The following is a 14,717-nucleotide window of genomic DNA, read 5'->3' on the forward strand; positions in this document are numbered from 1 at the left end:
AAATTTTTTCACCGCACTTGTAATTTTTCAGTACATTGTATGGTAAAATGAATGTTGGGCAAGTTTTATTTTCATTGAGAAGCAGAACTTGGCCCACAATAAAGAAACTCTCATATGGGAATGTTTTGGAAAAATAAGTCAGGGCTATTGGAAGTAGGAGAAGAAAAAAATTTCTAAAATATCACGGTCCTCAAAAGGTTAAAGAGGTTTTCAATTTTCAGCGAGTGGACCCCAAGCGTTTGTAGGAATGTAAAATGACAAAGCAGGCTGGTTCTTGTTAGACGTGAGAGAATCAGGGGGGAAAAAAATCAAATTTGCTTGTTCATGCATTTTTCCCAGAAATTCGATTCGCAGAGAAGTTGTTATATGGGATTTTAATGCCCATTATTAGGCTGTGTGGTCTCTCCAGACCCCAGAACATAATAAACGTAAGATGTCAAAAAAAGAAATCTGTCTGCTCCCCTCACTGCTCTCTTCCCTGACCTCTGTGCCCCTCACCACTACCACCGGTCCTCGTTGCATGTTCGAATCGCTGTCAGCCGCGTCAGAAGCCTTAGCTGGGCATTTCAGGGCGGCTGATCCGAAGATGCAATGCGGAGGGGCCGGAGAGGTAAATATAATGGATTTTTTTAATAACGTTTTGATGGGCTTCTACAGTTCAGAAAAATGGCATCCAGCAGCCGCCATTTTGATGAATCCTTTCAGAAGCAAAATACAAAAAAAATATCCACGTTTTGGCGAATACAGATTTTTGTAAAATTCAGGTGAAATTCAATTCCAGTGAAATTGATTGACTCTAGTTCTCAACCCCCCTCTCTGCTCAGGCCTCTGTGTTTAGGCTGGAGTGGTGACTTCACTGCTCATGTAGACATCCTGAGTCTCTGAGCTCAATGATTGGCTGCAGCGGTGTCTGATGCTCTCTGTGAACATGAAGTCACAATTGCAGCCCAAACTCAGAGAGCTGGAGAGGCAGAGTCGGGGCTGGCACTGGCTTCTGTATTTTGCATGCCTACCAGCGTTTGAGGTCCATTTTGTGAAGTCATTTGTGCAGTGAAGTCTCATAGAACTCCTCTATGCTAACCTATTCCAATAAGACAATCATCTACTCCTGTCTGAAGTTCCACCTGACCCAGTCTACTCAGTCCATACACCATATCTTCCTTTATGCTCCCTTTTATTCCTCCATGATCGGCAATACTCCTTTTTTTACTGCAATCAATAAGGCGGCTTCTTGCAATGCTTATGCCTTTGTGGCTGCCTCAGAAGCCTGGCGCTGAGGTCCCACGTTGGACTCTGTAGCTTAGCTGTCTAACTATGGCAGGACTCGTTCTAAATGCCGGGGTCAGAGATCAGTCTGAAGTCGGCTGTTTAACCCTTTAGAGGTTATCCTAATGCATTCACCCCCAACTCACTTTAACAAATCTAGCTACAAAAAGTGGCAGCACATAAAAAAAATATACAAATTTGTCATCTCAGGAATCCATGACCAAATATGTAGAATTCTTGCAGGACAATCCGATTACGCAGTGTATACCACTAGAAAAATTACAACATGTAAATTGTGGATACAGAAGGTAAAAAAAAGTGATGTGAAATAATTAAAAGTTAACTTTTATTAACTGTAGTAAAATACACTTTGTATTAGGATTTTATGTTATGATGTTAATGTCTGTCACCTTTGCAGGTGCATAAATAGCCGCTTGGTTACTATCACGGTAATTATTATTTCTGCTATTACAGGAGGAGCTGGCATCCACCTTATTTAGTGGAGTCAGCATTATAATATCTCCAAAATCATACCGAGCCAACAAAGGAAGTTCTCGTCATTTATACTGCACGGTAAACATGGTATAAATGAAACCGAAAAAAATAAATGTGGAAATGCTGTTTTTCCAGACAAAAAAAGTAGTTTTTTCGATACAGCACCTTTTCAGGATACTTATAATGTAACAAAATATACGGTAGTTCTTCTGTTAAATAACATGTTGATTGGAAAAATAAAAGTTCTGGCTCTTGTAATGCAATAATGGAAACAAATGCTTAGTAATTAGATCCCTAAGTAGGCCTCTCGCTAAGATCATGACAAGTGTGAACCAACAGCAATCCCTATTTCTTTACTCTTTGTCCTAAAAAGTAGTGACATACTGCTGAATATTCACTGCCCGTCATGTCTCATTCGGCCTACTTTCCACCACATCCATGAGGTCTTATTGTGCCTAAAATACCAGCATGTCCAGCTCCCATATTTTACTTGCCAGACCTCTTACATTGGTGACCATAAATTTTATTTTTCTGTTCCCTTTGCTTTGCAGTCCATTTAGGTCGGAGTCTGTAGAAGGATTTCTGTCACCTGGCCGTTCTGGTAGTCGTAATGGGGAAAAAGACTGGGAAAATGCTTCCACTACTTCTTCAGTGGCATCAGCGACCGAGTACACAGGTGGGTGGTCTCTGCCTCTTATAGACTTTGTATTATTATTATTATAGCGCCATTTATTCCATGGCGCTTTATATTTGAGGAGGGGTATACATAATAAAAACAAGTACAATAATCTTGAACAATATGTTGTATGTAGCGTGCTGAGGTGTAAGTAGTAGGTGATCGTCTGCTTTGGGTAATAGTAATAGTGGGGTTGTAAGTAGAGGACCACCTTTCTATAGTTTACATATGCCCTTTTAGCACAGGAACTGTTTCTTGTACACAGCCATTAAAAATGTCATCCGATCATCAATATTAAATGGGTGGGGTCCGAAACCAGACACCCCTGTCAATCATCTGTTATTAGGTGCGGTGGCAGAGCTGATCTGTGGCCGCTACACACATTGACCTGAGCTGTGCAGTCAGAATAGGGGTCAGTATCTAATGCACCCCACAAGGATTGTACCATACTCCAACTTTTTGCCAAAAGTGCCAACGCTGACTCTTTCGCTCAGTCATGCAATGCTTTCCTGTTATGGTTGCCAGATGAACGCCACATGAAGTCGCTTGTTTTGTGGGATTCAGTGTAACTCTGTGGATTGTGTGTCATTCACTATTGCTGCTGCAATTTTATACAAAGTCATTATCACGTGAAAATATGGAAGACTAATCCTATAGAGTAATATTAACGCCTTCACTGCAAAAATACATTTTTAATACACCGCTATATGAACAGCCCCCGAAGACCTCTTTAGTAAATGCACCCATTAGGCCCCGACGCTTGGTATGACAATGCCACAGACATTTTTCTCAGGTTTTGTTGATGCCATTGGGGCTGAGAACAGAAGTATGTTGTATATTATCACATCAATCAGAGCATGCTATTTAGAAAATCAATGAAAATTAAGTCATAACTTATCAATAGCAATCGTTTGTTTCCAGCTTTTATGAAATTGATTAGTGTCCATATTTTCAATCTTTCTTACAGGACCAAAGTTGTACAAGGAACCCAGTGCTAAATCTAACAAGTACATTATCCAGAATGCTATATCCCATTGTTGTCTGGCTGGTAAAGTAAATGAAGGGCAGAAGAACAAGATACTGGAGGTCAGTGCAAAGAAAATATGGTGTTGTGTGATAAGTGAGCTCCTGGATCCATGTCACACAGTCATATTGGTGGAGGTTGTAGCTTAAACTTCAGCTGCCAATTCTTAGGCCTCCAGCTTCAACTCTGTGATATTAAAGAGAACCTATCAGCAGCATTTTAGGATGGGCAACAAGAGGTATTGATTTATTAAACGAGGCTTACAGTTAAACGATACCTACTTCATCCCACCCCATTGCTGAGAAACTCTTCCATGCTATCCATATGTACACTGAACATGTGTGCAGGTGCATTTGCAGTCCACATCTGTTTTTCGATTATCCTAGGTAACTTAATTGGTAGCGAAGGCACAACCTGTTGTTGGCACAATGCACCCTTAAGACACTTCTGACAGGCTCCCTTTACATTATGATCCTTTGTGTTATCTTTCAGAGTTTGGTATCTTGTGCAGATATTGAAATTTTGCACTGTATGTTCTCTACAAGGTCATTAGAAAATATATAAAAAAGAAAAAGGCCCAATACTGACCTTCATTGTACTCTTGTGACCCAATCAGACTCTGTTCCATTAATGCCCACCCTTTGTTTTTAATCACTGAGCTAGTTAAACTAATTCTGCATATTTTCCCCAAGTCCTAATACTTTCATTTTATGTACTAGCTTCTTTTTATGACACTGTATCAAAGGCCTTTGAAGAGTCCAGATATAGGACATCCACGGCGTTACTCTGGTCTGGAACTTACCTCCTCGTAGAAGCTGATCAGATGAGTCTGATAGGCCCGATCCCTCATAAACCCATGTAGATGCTGGTCATGAGGTTATTCTTATTGAGATACTCCGGGATAGCATTTCTTGGGAAACCCTCAAGGATTTTACCCACAGTAGTGGTTAAATTTACCAGGCTATAAATTGCAGGCTCAGATTTTGTCCAGTGTTGTTGAATGTGGTACAGACCCTGTTAATATGAAACCCTTGAATATTAGAAATAGTTGTCTGTACATCATTTTTACAGTCCTCGGGGGATGTATATAATCCGGGACCAGTTATCTGTATTCTTGAGTGTTATGAGGTGTTGCTGTACCTCCTGCGTGAATAAGCAGGTGATATTGAAAGGGGTTCTCTTGCAATAAAAAAATAACTGTAGAAAATGTAATTCTAAATAAAATTCTAAGTGTAATTTGCAAATCACATATGTTTCATCTATAGAGGTAGTAACTATAGATTTAGTATGGCCACAAATGTGTCACAGGTGTTAGTGAGCATGTGCAGTAGGAAGCCCCGCCTCTGTGACCCGTAGAGCCTCTAGACCATGTAGTGTCTGGCCATCTCCAGTCACAGTGGCGGAGCACTCTACCGCACATGCTCCCTGGCCCCAGTGCTGAGATTCTGGACTATCTCCTATTATATTATATTCTAATTCTGGGTTTTTCTACATTCACAGGAAATGGAGAAATCAAGCGCCCACAACTTCCTGATCTTGTTCCGTGACTCGGGATGTCAGTTCCGTTCTGTATATACTTACTATCCTGAAATTGAGGAGATAACCAAGCTGGCCGGCATCGGTCCACGTTCCATATCTCGTAAAATGATCGAGGGTCTCTACAAATATAACTCCGATCGTAAACAGTTCAGCCACATCCCAGCCAAAACCATGTCTGCCAGTGTGGACGCTGTGACTATTCACAGCCATCTGTGGCAAGCTAAGAGACCTGCGACCCCAAAAAAACTGCTTTCCTCCAAAGCATAGCAATGGCTGGCAATAAAGCAAAAATGCCTCCCGAAGATTTATGGAGCGAGCAGTTACTTGTTGCCAATGAGACGTGTATGGAGTGATCACAGACACTTCTTCCTGCTGTCTTTACACACAACTGGAATGTAGGACAGTATCGGTCTAGGGGGGTAGGGAGGTATGAGGGAGGGGGTTATTTATCACAAAATGGTTTTGACTGGCTTATCTGAGGGGTGGGGGGTATGCTGTATGCGACCTGAATTCCTGGGGCATGTGCGGTATGACCCAGAAGCACTGACATCTGTCCATGTGTGGTGACCGGTATTACTCGACATCTCTTGCCTTATATACTGACATTCTTTTTTTTATTCTGCATTTGTGTGTGTGCAAGATGATGTTGAGTTTCAAAAGATAAAGTAAGGGGGTAGGGCCTCTATTTTTTTTTTTACTCTCTATTTTGGAGGAAGACATAAAATGTGTTATTAAGAAAGCGTATCAGTATCACTGCCAAGAAGGGTGGCAGCATGTACTTTACCAAGTATTTCCAAGCTCCCTGGCAGTGAGGGGACTGTGGGATAGGCCAGCTTACCTCAAAAATGCAAGCCAGTAAGCATGACTTTGGATGACCGCATCACTTCCTTTATATTTATGTCTGCAAGTTTTACAAGAAAATGGCGTATTTAAGTCCTCTCTCCAGTCTGACATTCCTAGAGTGCAGCGCGCTTGCATACGACGACTAGTGTAGTCAACAATTTTAATGACTGTTTTTATCACCTCATGGAGAGCGACTGTATCTGTGCTCATTTTATTTTTTTACTATAGTCGTTTTGTATTTTATTTAGCATTATCTGAAAAATTACGAAATTGATCGTCACTGGGGTTAGTGCTAGATCCTTTATGTGTGGGCAAACACTAGTCTTAATAGTTTGCTACTGACATATCGTCTGATACAAGATTTGGCTTGGTTTTAGCCTTTTATTCAGATATTTATTAAGACCAACTGTTAGGTGATGTCACCTGAGTGGGCGTGACTAGCTATTAGGACGTCCCATGAGGAGCCTGACCTGATCAGCTGGCCTCACCAGAGACCGCCTGGCAAATCCTGCTTTTGTTACATGAGAAGTATTTCACTAGAGTAATAAAGTCCCTCACTAAATGCATAAGAAAGAGAACCAGCAAGGTGAATCGAGTGCCAATGTAAGGAGCTAGAAGCCGTGTTACGGGAGGGAGGATTACACAGTAGGGATAACACTAATGCTGCAGGACAGGACCATGCATCTTGTCTAGTTAGTTGCATGCACTTTCCAGGATGAACGGTAAGCGTGTTTGTGGGTGTTTTTTATTCTCCATTTCAAGGACAAAGTATGGTTGGATTTTTTTGAGACGTGTTGTAAAGTATTTCATATCATGTGAGATTTAACATTTTTTAAGCTAAATGCAAAGATAAACCATATGGTCATTACATTTTGAATAGTGTTTTTCACTTTAATATCTATTTTGTTATATGTATGTAGGCATGTCAGGAGGATGGATTGTACATTAATTTAATATTTTTTATTTCTTCTAAACAGAGATAGACAAGGACCTGCAGAATGTAATTTAGTTTATTTTCACTGATGTTACCAAAAATAGGGATAAAGGACATGTGGAAACAGGCCAGTGTATGGCAGATGGGGTAGTGGGAATCATTGCAGTATATGATGGCGTCATGTTTTCCAAGTTTGCTGCAGGGGAAGGGTGTATTTGTTACCTGCCTCCAAAATCCAGGTAGAAATTTCCATCCTTCATTGTATTGCAGTAAATACAAGTATTGTTGGGAGAGGGTTGGTCGTCTTCCTTCATACATGAATTATTAACCTTGCCTGTTCGCCTCCTGTAAGACTCCATACAAAAATCTTATAAAAACTCCCCTTGCTTACTGACTGTTGGCATCGGAGACCTAGGTCACAAAATGAGTATTGCTTATTTCATAGGGGCAGTACGTAGATTTATTGTAATGTCACTTTTAAAGTCACCATACCCATTGTCCGGGTGAAATATTTTATTATTTTTTTTGCAGTAAACCATTTATAGGGCAATTATGGTATATATGTTTGCTTGTAAATGATAACACACTATCAAAACTTTGATCAGCAAGATCCAGGTCGAGGCATAAAATGTAAACCTTTTTACATAAACGCATCTGAATTGGGTGATTCTTCGTGTTCAGTATACAGGATAAGGCACGGCCGTATTCACACTATGCAGAGCACTAGTGGGGCTTACCACCTCCCTGCTGAACTCATTACCTTTATGGTTTACTAGATTGGGACGAGAGCAGGAAATTGTGGTTGTCTTAGTAATCCAATGGGGAAAACCTAAAATAGGAGGCAGGAATGAACCCCTTCTACTACAGTGCTGGGTCGCTGTACGTTGCATTCAAAAGCTGCGCTTGGCTCTCTAAGCGGGAGTTGTATCCGTCATTATTTATTAGATATGCCTTCTGCTATCTACTCTGAAACCTTTCACTAATATTCCTTTTTAGTAATCCTTTTTCTGTGTGTTTCCTTTTATTTATGCCTCCCAAGTATGTTTCCGTAATGGCGCCACTGGGAGCAAACAAAAGATGATGGAATGGCAAAAGCGTATGTAACAGGCACATTTAGCCCATCCGCAGCGGGGTTAAGGTACCTTCACACGAAACGACATTATAACGATATCGCTAGCAATCCGTGACGTTGCAGCGTCCTCGCTAGCGATATCGTTTCGTTTGACACGCAGCAGCGATCAGGATCCTGCTGTGATGTCGCTGGTCGCTGAATAAAGTCCAGAACTTTATTTGGTCGTCCGATCGCTGTGTATCGTTGTGTTTGAAAGCAAAAGCAACGATACCAGCGATATTTTACACTGGTAACCAGGGTAAACATCGGGTTACTAAGCGCAGGGCCGCGCTTAGTTACCCGATGTTTACCCTGGTTACTAGCGTAAAATGTAAAAAAAACAAACAGCACATACTCACATTGCGTCCCCTGCAGTCTGCTTCCTCCTCTGACTCAGCGCCGCAAAGTGAAAGTGAAAGCAGCACAGCGGTGACGTCACCGCTCTGCTCTCACTGTACGGCGCTCAGTCAGTCAGGAAGTGGACGCAGGGGGACGTGAATGTAAGTATGTGCTGTTTGTTTTTTTTAGATTTTACGCTGGTAACCAGGGTAAACATCGGGTTACTAAGCGCGGCCCTGCGCTTAGTTACCCGATGTTTACCCTGGTTACCAGGGGACCTCGGCATAGTTGATCGCTGGAGAGCGGTCTGTGTGACAGCTCTCCAGCGACCAAACAGCGACGCTGCAGCGATCGACATCGTTGTCGCTATCGCTGCAGCGTCGCTTCGTGTGAAGGTACCTTAACAGAATATGTCCGGAGCACAGTATTAGTTCATTTCCTGTCTGTTACATTAGGACATTTGTCTGATATAATTGGTCACATAGTGTACATTGTATCTGGCCTCCCGCCTGTCACCCTGTGTGTGCTGTCCGGCCATGTAAGCAGCCAGGACGCTGCTGTAGAATTATCACCGTCTCCTGGACATATAGGAGACCACTAAAGCCTTTTCCAGACACTATGATCTAAAAAGGGGAGCAAAGCCCCACTACATTATGGGAAGCAGAACGCTATTTACAACTGGCACTGTGCCATCAGCCTCATTTTTTGTGGGCTTTGGGGTCATTTTGTAAGGGCCGAGGTCTGTGCCCGGGGCTGTACAGTAATGTAAAGTGCAAGTCCGAGGAAATAGTAATACTGTAGAAAATGCAAAGCTTACACTATATGTTAATTTGTGGCGAAGCCACTGTTGTATATAGATGGTATGTTTATCTTTGTTCTGACACCTCTTCTATTGGTGTCCATCACTGTTTCCACCCGGCTTTCTTATAGAATACTGCAATCTTCTGGACTCAAGACAGTCATCATTAAAGTCAATGAAACACATCAGTATCTGTTCAAAAAGTGATCTGTAAAAGAAAGCTGTTCATATATTGGGATTTGTTTTTTGCCGACCAATAGTCCATGTTGAAAAAAATAAATAGACTGAGTGATGACCTATAATGTCCTACTCAGGTCTGATTTCCAGCCAAGGTCGCCCACTGGAATGAATAGGTCAGAAAAAATAGAATGGAAAGTACACAGATACCATCCAAAAGTAATCCGTGTGTTGTTCATGTTTCACTGGGTGCTAGAAATTTAGGAAACCACCATGTTTTGTTTTTTTTTTCTTTATTGCACGTGAGAAAAATGTTAAGAATACTGATGAAAAACTTGCAAACAAGGAAAAAAACAGATTTGTAACTTCAGCCTTGGAGTATATGCACACGTGAGTATTTGCAGCTGATTTTTGTTAGGGGAAAAAAACAGCGTAAAAAAAAGCAGCGTGTTCATGGGATTTAGGAAATCACAATCACTTTGCTGGTGCTGTAAAACGCTGTTTTGTTTCCCGCGGCATGTGAACAGGCCCTTACACTCGACCCTAGAGAACAGCTTCTGAATGAGTTTCATCCGCATTGCACCTCATATACAAGATCCTCCAAAATATCAGGCGCCGGCTAAGGTCACACTGTGGACTATAGAATTCCATTTCTATCTACATGATATGGAATCGGTACAGAGCCCTTCTATGTTCCACTCCATTTTACTGCCCGAAATGCATGATATAGTCTAAGTATTAAAACAGCCGTCTGATGTATTAACAATCTAAGTCGTTTTCTCTTATTTTTTTTGTTTTCCCATTTTTTAGTATTATTATTATCATTGCTCTCTGTATTTTCACTGTCAGAGCTATTTATGCAGTATTATCATTTTTTGATACTTTATTTTTCCCTTTTTAAACCCATTTATCCTTCTGCAGTGATTCCGGATCATTTGTCTGGTATGTTCTTTTTGTCATTCTTCTGTCATACTCCACATATACAGTATTGGGTATCCAGCGTAACCCTTACTTTGCCACAGTGCTCCCATGGTAGAAATATGCACATATCCTTAGCGAGAGTACTGCTTTCTGTATGGCGGTCACTTTTCATGGAATAACACAAATGATATGACTTGATGGTTTCAGCATCTTCAGAGGCATCCTAAACCTTTACATGCCTGACATTTTGTATGAATGTTCACAAGGACGTGTCTCATTAATATGAACTTGTCGCCTAATGTTTGCATGTAATGAGATCTAACCAGTTGTGTAGATACTATGTATATTGGTGTGTATGTACATATACGTGATGGGTAAAACGCGACCTGCACATGTTAGCTTGCGTCATCATCACCGCAAGCAATGGAAAATAAAAGATCTCTTCACTGCATTGCGTTCTGTCTCTCTGCTCATTGTTCAGGATAGGAATCTGTCGGTAGATCTACATAGATCATTTGATCATCTGAAGTCCGACGTTATAATACATTGCAAAGCAAAACGGGGCCATCAGTGGGATCCAACCTGTTAGTGCCAGCTATAGCTAAGCATATCCGCATTTCTGGGGGAAAGGTGGTACTCCCACCAGAGACATATTGTGGCTTCTCGAGCTTCGAGCAGTAATGGAAGATTACTGCAAAATAGAGCATGGACTGGGAACATATTATGGTGAAATAGATTGCAGGACTGGTAAGGCCGGAATCACACATGCGAGAGTCTTGCATGTTAATACCCGACATTGGAGCTTGCTGCCGCTAGCAATACATGCGGCTGCACGCTCTGCTCCTGAGTCCCGGCGGCAGTGCCGGGTATTAACATGCGAGACTTGGCCGTATTTATCGCATGTGTGATCTCGGCCTAGTACATCACAAAGAGTGACCATAGTTACAATACCTGGTCACAATAGCAGTACCAAAGTATGTGCTCATCATGTCTTAAAATGGGGGGGAACCCACCAAATTTTTCCAATTGGGAGACGCTACAGGAAATTGACAGGTTTTTTTTTTCTCCTGAAGCCTTTTTTCTCATTTTTCTTAGTCATTAACTGATTGTTTTTCTGATGGTTTTGGCCTGTTTTTTGTTTGTATTTTTTGGAGGGTTTTCGCTTGGTTTTTGTGACTTTTTTACTGTTTTCTGGTTGTTGGGGTTTTTTTTCACTTGAATAATGAAAAATCTGCTTGCTGTTTTTTTTTTTTAAGCAAAAAAATGACAAAATTCTTCAAAAGACTTCAGGGCACTGATTTATATTGTGGACAAAGTGTCTTCCAAGTGGAAAATGCCAGAAGAATGGGCAGCTCACATTATTTAACCCCTTAACGACCGCCGATATGCCTTTTAACGGCGGCAGTTAAGGATCCTTAAACCACAGCGCCGTTAATTAACGGCGCTGTGGAAAAAGTGAATAGCGGATTTTCTATGGGGTCTCGGTAGCCGAGACCCCAGAGAACATGAGTCGGGGTTTTTTTCCGACCCCGAGTTGCGATCGCCGGTAATTAACCGTTTACCGGCGGTCGCAAAAAAAGCAAAACGTGATTTTTCATTTAATTTCTCTGTCCTCCGATGTGATCACACATCAGAGGGCAGAGAAATGGGGTCCTCGATCGCCCCCCGATACTCACCTGTCTCACCCGGTACTCCTCGTGGCTCCCGATAGGCGCCACCATCTTGTTCCGGCCAAAAAATGGCGGGCACAGTGCGCCAGCCGGCCGGCACCCCGAAGATCTTTGGGGTCTCGGCTGCCGGGGGTAGCCGAGACCCCAAAGAACATGATCGTGGTCGGTTTTTACCGACCCCTGTTTTGCAATCGCCGGTAATTAACTGTTTACCGGCGGCCGCAAAAAAAAAAAAAGCGGTATGTTATTCTCTGTCCTCTGTGATCGCACATCAGAGGACAGAGAAATAGGGGGATTCGGGGACCCTGTTATACTTACCAGTGTCCCTGGGTCCTCCTGCGTCCCCTCCTGGCTGCCGGCTTCTTCATCCGGTAAGAAAATGGCGTGCGCATGCGGAGTGTGCCCGCCATAATCTGCCGGCCGGCAGAGGAGTTGGGCTAAAGCTAGGGTTGGGGCTAAAGTTAGGGTTAGGGTTGGGGCTAAAGTTAGGGTTGGGGCTAAGGTTAGGGCTAGGATTAGGGTTGGGGCTAAAGTTAGGGCTAGGGTTGTGGCTAAAGTTAGGGTTAGAGTTGGGATTAGGGTTAGGGTTTGGATTAGGGTTGGCATTAGGGTTACGTTTGGCATTAGGGTTAGGGTTGGGATTAGGGTTACGTTTGGGGTTAGGGTTGGGATTAGGGTTAGGGGTGTATTGGGATTAGGCTTAGGTTTGAGGCTAGGGTTGAGATTAGGATTAGGGGTGTGTTGGATTTAGGGTTTTGATTAGGGTTATGGTTAGGGTTGGGATTAGGGTTGTTTTGGGGTTAGGGTTGTGATTATCGTTAGGGTTGTGATTAGGATTATGGATCGGGTTGGGATTAGGGTTAGTGGTGTGTTGGGGTTAGGGTTGGAGTTTGAATTGGGGGGTTTCCACTGTTTAGGTACATCAGGGGGTCTCCAAACGCCACAGCCAATTTTGCGCTCAAAAAGTCAAATGGTGCTCCCTCCCTTCTGAGCTCTGCCATGCGCCCAAACAGTGGTTTTCCCCCCACATATGGGGCATCAGCGTACTCGGGATAAATTGGACAACAACTTTTGGGGTCCAATTTCTCCTGTTACCCTTGTGAAAATAAAAACTTGGGGGCTAAAAAATCTTTTTTGTGGAAAAAAAAATATTTTTTATTTTCATGACTATATTATAAACTTCTGATTAGCACTTGGGCATTTAAAGTTCTCACCACACATCTAGATAAGTTCCTTGGGGGGTCTAGTTTCCAAAATAGGGTCATTTGTGGGGGGTTTCTACTGTTTAGGTACATCAGGCCCGCAAACCATTCTATCAAAGTCTGCATTTCAAAACGGCGCTCCTTCCCTTCCGAGCTCTGCCGTGCGCCCAAACAGTGGTCCCCCCCACACATGGGGTATCAGTGTACTCAGGACAAATTGGACAACAACTTTTGGGGTCCAATGTCTCCTGTTACCCTTGAGAAAATAAAAAATTGCAGGCTAAAAAATCTTTTTTGAGGATAAAAAAAAGGATTTTTTATTTTCACGGCTCTACTTTATAAATTTCTGTGAAGCATTTGGGGGTTCAAAGTGCTCACCGCACATCTAGATAAGTTCCTTAATGGGTCTAGTTTCCAAAATGGTGTCACTTGTGGGGGGTTTCCACTGTTTAGGCAAATCAGGGGCTCTCCAAACGTGACATGGGGTCTGATCTCAATTGCAGCCAATTCTGTGTTGAAAAAGTAAAACAGTACTCCTTCCATTCCGAGCTCTCCCGTGCGCCAAAACAGGGGTTTACCCCAACATATGGGGTATCAGCATACTCAGGACAAATTGGACAACTTTTGGGGTCAAATTAATCTGGTTACACTTGGGAAAATAAAATTTTGGGGGGCAAAAAAATCATTTTTATGGGAAAAAAATGATTTTTTATTTTCACGGCTCTGCGTTATAAACTGTAGTGAAACACTTAGGGGTTCAAAGTTCTCACAACACATCTAGATAAGTTCCTTGGGAGGTCTAGTTTCCAATATAGGGTTACTTGTGGGGGTTTCTACTGTTTAGGTACATCAGGGGCTCTACAAATGAAACGTGACGCCTGCAGACCCATCTAAGTCTGCATTCCAAACGGAGCTCCTTCTCTTCCGAGCTCTGCCATGCACCCAAGCGGTGGTTCCCCCCACATATGGGGTATCAGCGTACTCAGGACAAATTGGACAACAACTTTTGGGGTCCAATTTCTCCTGTTACCTCTGGGAAAATACAAAACTGGGGGCTAAAAAATAATTTTTGTGGAAAAAAAAAAGAATTTTTATTTTCACGGCTCTGCGTTATAAATTGTAGTAAAACACTCGGGGGTTCAAATTGCTCACCACACATCTAGATAAGTTCCTTAGGGGGTCTACTTTCCAAAATGGTGTCACTTGTCAGGTGTTTCAATGTTTAGGCACATCAGGGGCTCTCCAAACACGACATGGCGTCCCATCTCAATTCCAGTCAATTTTGCATTGAAAAGTCAAATGGCGCTCCTTCGCTTCCGAGCTCTACCATGCGCCCAAACAGTGGTTTACCCCAACATATGAGGTATCAGCGTACTCAGGACAAATTGCACAACAAGTTTTGAGGTCTAATTTCTTTTGTTACCCTTGGGAAAATAAAAAATTGGCAAAAATGTAATTTTTGTGAAAAAATACGATTTTTTATTTTACAGCTCTGCATTATAAACTTCTGTGAAGCGCTTGGTGGGTCAAAGTGCTCACCACACATCTAGATAAGTTCCTTAGGGGGTCTGCTTTCCAAAATGGTGTCACTTGTGGGGGGTTTCAATGTTTAGGCGCATCAGAGGCTCTCCAAACGCGACATGGCGTCCTATCTCAATTCCAGTTATTTTTGCATTGAAAAGTCAAATGGCGCTCCTTCCCTTCTGAGCTCTGCCATGCGT

General features: G+C 42.4%; 1 protein-coding gene across 3 annotated transcripts in view; it reads left to right on the forward strand.

Annotated features, from left to right (window-relative positions):
* Window positions 1–7,907, forward strand: part of CAMSAP2 (calmodulin regulated spectrin associated protein family member 2) — a 132,651-nt gene extending 124,744 nt beyond the window's left edge. For all 3 annotated transcript variants that reach the window (XM_077276666.1, XM_077276667.1, XM_077276668.1), the window contains 3 exons: window positions 2,313–2,437; window positions 3,405–3,523; window positions 4,962–7,907. In XM_077276666.1, coding sequence (XP_077132781.1) covers window positions 2,313–2,437; window positions 3,405–3,523; window positions 4,962–5,267 — 550 coding nt within the window. In that variant the 3' untranslated portion in view covers window positions 5,268–7,907. The remainder of the gene's footprint in view (window positions 1–2,312; window positions 2,438–3,404; window positions 3,524–4,961) is intronic.
* The last annotated feature ends 6,810 nt before the right edge of the window (window positions 7,908–14,717 follow it).

The sequence above is a fragment of the Ranitomeya variabilis genome, chromosome 8, assembly GCF_051348905.1.
Source record: "Ranitomeya variabilis isolate aRanVar5 chromosome 8, aRanVar5.hap1, whole genome shotgun sequence".
NCBI lineage: Eukaryota > Metazoa > Chordata > Amphibia > Anura > Dendrobatidae > Ranitomeya > Ranitomeya variabilis.